We start from the raw sequence: 3,005 nt of genomic DNA, 5'->3' as shown, positions 1-3,005 counted from the left end.
AAAAAAAAAAAAAATACACATATGCTTATATCTCGTGAGGCAAATGAGCTACACCCATCCACATCTACTGTTACAACTTTCCATGTTATTTCAGATAACCCTCCTTCAACTACTTCTCAATAATTCACAAGCTGCAACCCTTCTGTTGACCACCCTGGCTGCATAGCCACATCCCCTCCCCTTTCTCTAATTTTCCCCATTCCTCTTAGCCTATTTTTAATTTTCCATCTCTATTCTCTGTTCTTTTACTCTCACTGTTTTTTTTTTTTTCCTCTCTCTTTTGTTCTCGTCCTTTCACACACAGGGTGGCAGATATGGGAATTAGGCAAGTGCGCTGGTGGGGTAAATAATGGGCACATATTTACATATCAAATTCAGGCCTTTTTCAAGGTAAAAGTGTGATATATACCACAGTATTTATGTATTTCTTAACATTTAGCATGTATAAAGCTATGACAACTGCTCTTATTAGGTTTCTATCATTTTTTAGTGTATTACTGACAAACTTTTTAAGTGTTGTGCCCCTAATCCTATATTCCCATTAGCACTGTACTTTTATTTCTTGATTATGCATGTTGTTGTTGTTATATGCTGTCAAGTTGAACCCGACTCATAGTTGAACCTCCTTGGGTTTCCGGGGCAGTATCACTACGGAAGTAGGATTGCCCAACCTTCCTTCCGAGAAGTGGCTGGTGGGTTTGAACCGCCAGCCTTCTGGTGAGCAGGCAAGTGTCTTAGCCACTATGCTACCAGAGCTCCCATGCTACACTATAGCAGAAACTAATATATCTTGTACTTACAAGACTCTGAAATTTAAAGTACTTTAGGGGTATCTTCATGTTCACTGAGGAGAGAAAAAACTATTCTCATCTTATAAACAGATAAATGGAAGAAGTCAATGACAATGCTTGGGGTATTCAATGGTCAGTAATAAAGCCAAAAAATGAAAAAGAAAGAAAAAGGGGGAAAAAAATCCAAGTCTCCTCTTAACCTAGTGCCCTTACAACTTTGTTGCCTCCCTATTAGGAAAAGCTTTTTCAGCAACAGATTACCTGTTCTGCATTGCCACCAAAGACCCCATCAAGGATAAAATATGTCCAGAACAATGGCCATTCACACTCAATATTTTCAAATAACTTCAGCTCAGCTGGTTCATAGTACAGACGATTGGGATCCTGGGGAGGAGAGGAAAAAGCCAATAAACAAAGTCTGTTTTATTTATCTTTAGTTAAGAGGTATTATAGTATGGTTTTCACTACTGATAGTTTGTTCTAGACAAAGTGGTCAGGGAAGGCAAAGCATGTAGGATATTCCCTATCCTTAACAAGGACTCAATGGTATGACATCTAACTAGGGAGAATAGGGATAATAATGGCACCTGAGATGGATATATGAATAAGTGAGTTTGGCTTAAAAGAAAGTTAAGTTTGATTTTATACTTGCAAAGTTTGAGGTAGTGACAGGACACAAATAGAAATGTCTCAAAGTGAGGATTTTGGAATTATCCTCACAGAGGTGACAAAGGAAGGACAAACAGAGATAAGCTTTGTGAAGGACTGCTGATATAAAATGAACAAACAGTCCAAAAATAGAATGTTGGTAAACTCTCAGAGTTGCATGAAGAAGAATCAGGATGGTGTAGTATTGAACTAAAATGGGAAAATAAAGAGTAAAACACTATGGAGAAGTCAGGGGAAAAAGGATTTGAAAAAAGGCTCTTGGATTGGTCATTTAGGAGATGACGATGATGTTTCAGACCATAATTATGGTAGACTGTTAAGGGCAAAATTCAAAATCAGGGACAAAGACTAAAGTGGCAGTGAGGTTAGACCACATGTTCCAGAAGAGTTTGAACTTGATGATTTAAAACAAACAAAAAAGTATGATGGATCTTGACTAGGGAACCAAAGCCTTAAAAGATGTTTGCATTGCCAGTGAAAGTATTTCTTCTTACAGACCACTGATTCTCTTTCTTAATACTTTATTTTCCCCATTGATATTTCCAAAGCGTATTTGACAAATAGAGCAAAAGGAACATAAGTTTTCAAGATCAACTACTGCTTGCAAATGACTAACTAACTGCAAGAGGTGGAAGAGGGGGTCAGGAGGAACTGTAACTTCCTCTATACCCATTATTTAATCCAGAAAGATCCACAAAGTGGCAAATGGAACAACTAAACTCAATAAAAGTAGTAAGCATCAGTTACTGTTACCTTATGTAGTGGGTTATATAAGAACCATCAGCGAGTTTTTTCTCTAAATGAGGCTGAAGAGAGAAAAGACCATTAAGCCTTGGGCTTGTTTTTTGGGAAAGAAACCCACCTCTTTAGGAGTTTTATATCCATCCCTTAGAAACCGACAGCAACCATAACGACCCTGGAAAAGCAGAGAAAATAGATCAGAAGTATATACATTGGTACAGCCATATGTTAATCAGAAATACATTCTTTTCGCCATCGACATGTACGAACTTGCTACTGATACAGATATAATAATAACAGAAACTAAAATCAGCTCAGGAGCAGGAACTTATTTCAGCAATGTAACATTAAGTGAGGGCTAAGTTATAAGCTCTTCAGTGAAGTAGAGTTCTTACAATTCTTCTCTCCCTGGCTGTGAACCATAAGGTAAGTCCTTGACAACCTAATTACTAATATATGTGGTCCTGCTGACATCTCATAAGAAACCACAGGCTTTTTAAATTAAACTGCAGAACTTATTTGGATTTCACTAGTTTTTTCACTAATGTCCTTTTTTTATTCCAGGATCCTATTCAGGATCCAACATCATATTTAGCTGTCATGCCTCAGCCTCCTCTAGGCTGTGAAAATAATTCCTCAGTCTTCCCTTATTTTTTTATGACCTTGACACTTTTGAAGTGTGCTGATCAGTCAGTTATTCAGTAGAATGGTCCTCAGCTTGGGTTTGTCTGATGTTTTCTCATGATTATATTGCTGTTAAGGAGTTCTGGTAGCATAATGGCTAAAGCACTTGACTGCTAAGCA

The 3,005-nt window shown here is 37.5% G+C and overlaps 1 protein-coding gene across 1 annotated transcript in view; it reads right to left on the bottom strand.

Moving 5' to 3' along the window:
• The window catches only part of PHKA1 (phosphorylase kinase regulatory subunit alpha 1), a 414,257-nt gene that overhangs the window by 251,285 nt on the left and 159,967 nt on the right, over nucleotides 1-3,005 (bottom strand). Inside the window, exons 10-11 of the mRNA XM_007958330.1 lie at nucleotides 2,323-2,376; nucleotides 1,053-1,175 (exon numbers count right to left, since the gene is read on the bottom strand). Coding sequence (XP_007956521.1) covers nucleotides 1,053-1,175; nucleotides 2,323-2,376 — 177 coding nt within the window. The remainder of the gene's footprint in view (nucleotides 1-1,052; nucleotides 1,176-2,322; nucleotides 2,377-3,005) is intronic.

Source organism: Orycteropus afer, unplaced genomic scaffold (genome assembly GCF_000298275.1).
Source record: "Orycteropus afer afer isolate SDZICR_OR568_19922 unplaced genomic scaffold, OryAfe1.0 scaffold00926, whole genome shotgun sequence".
Taxonomy (NCBI): domain Eukaryota; kingdom Metazoa; phylum Chordata; class Mammalia; order Tubulidentata; family Orycteropodidae; genus Orycteropus; species Orycteropus afer.
The sequence above is the reverse complement of the archived record's forward strand: the minus strand, read 5'-3'. Positions and strand labels throughout refer to the sequence as shown.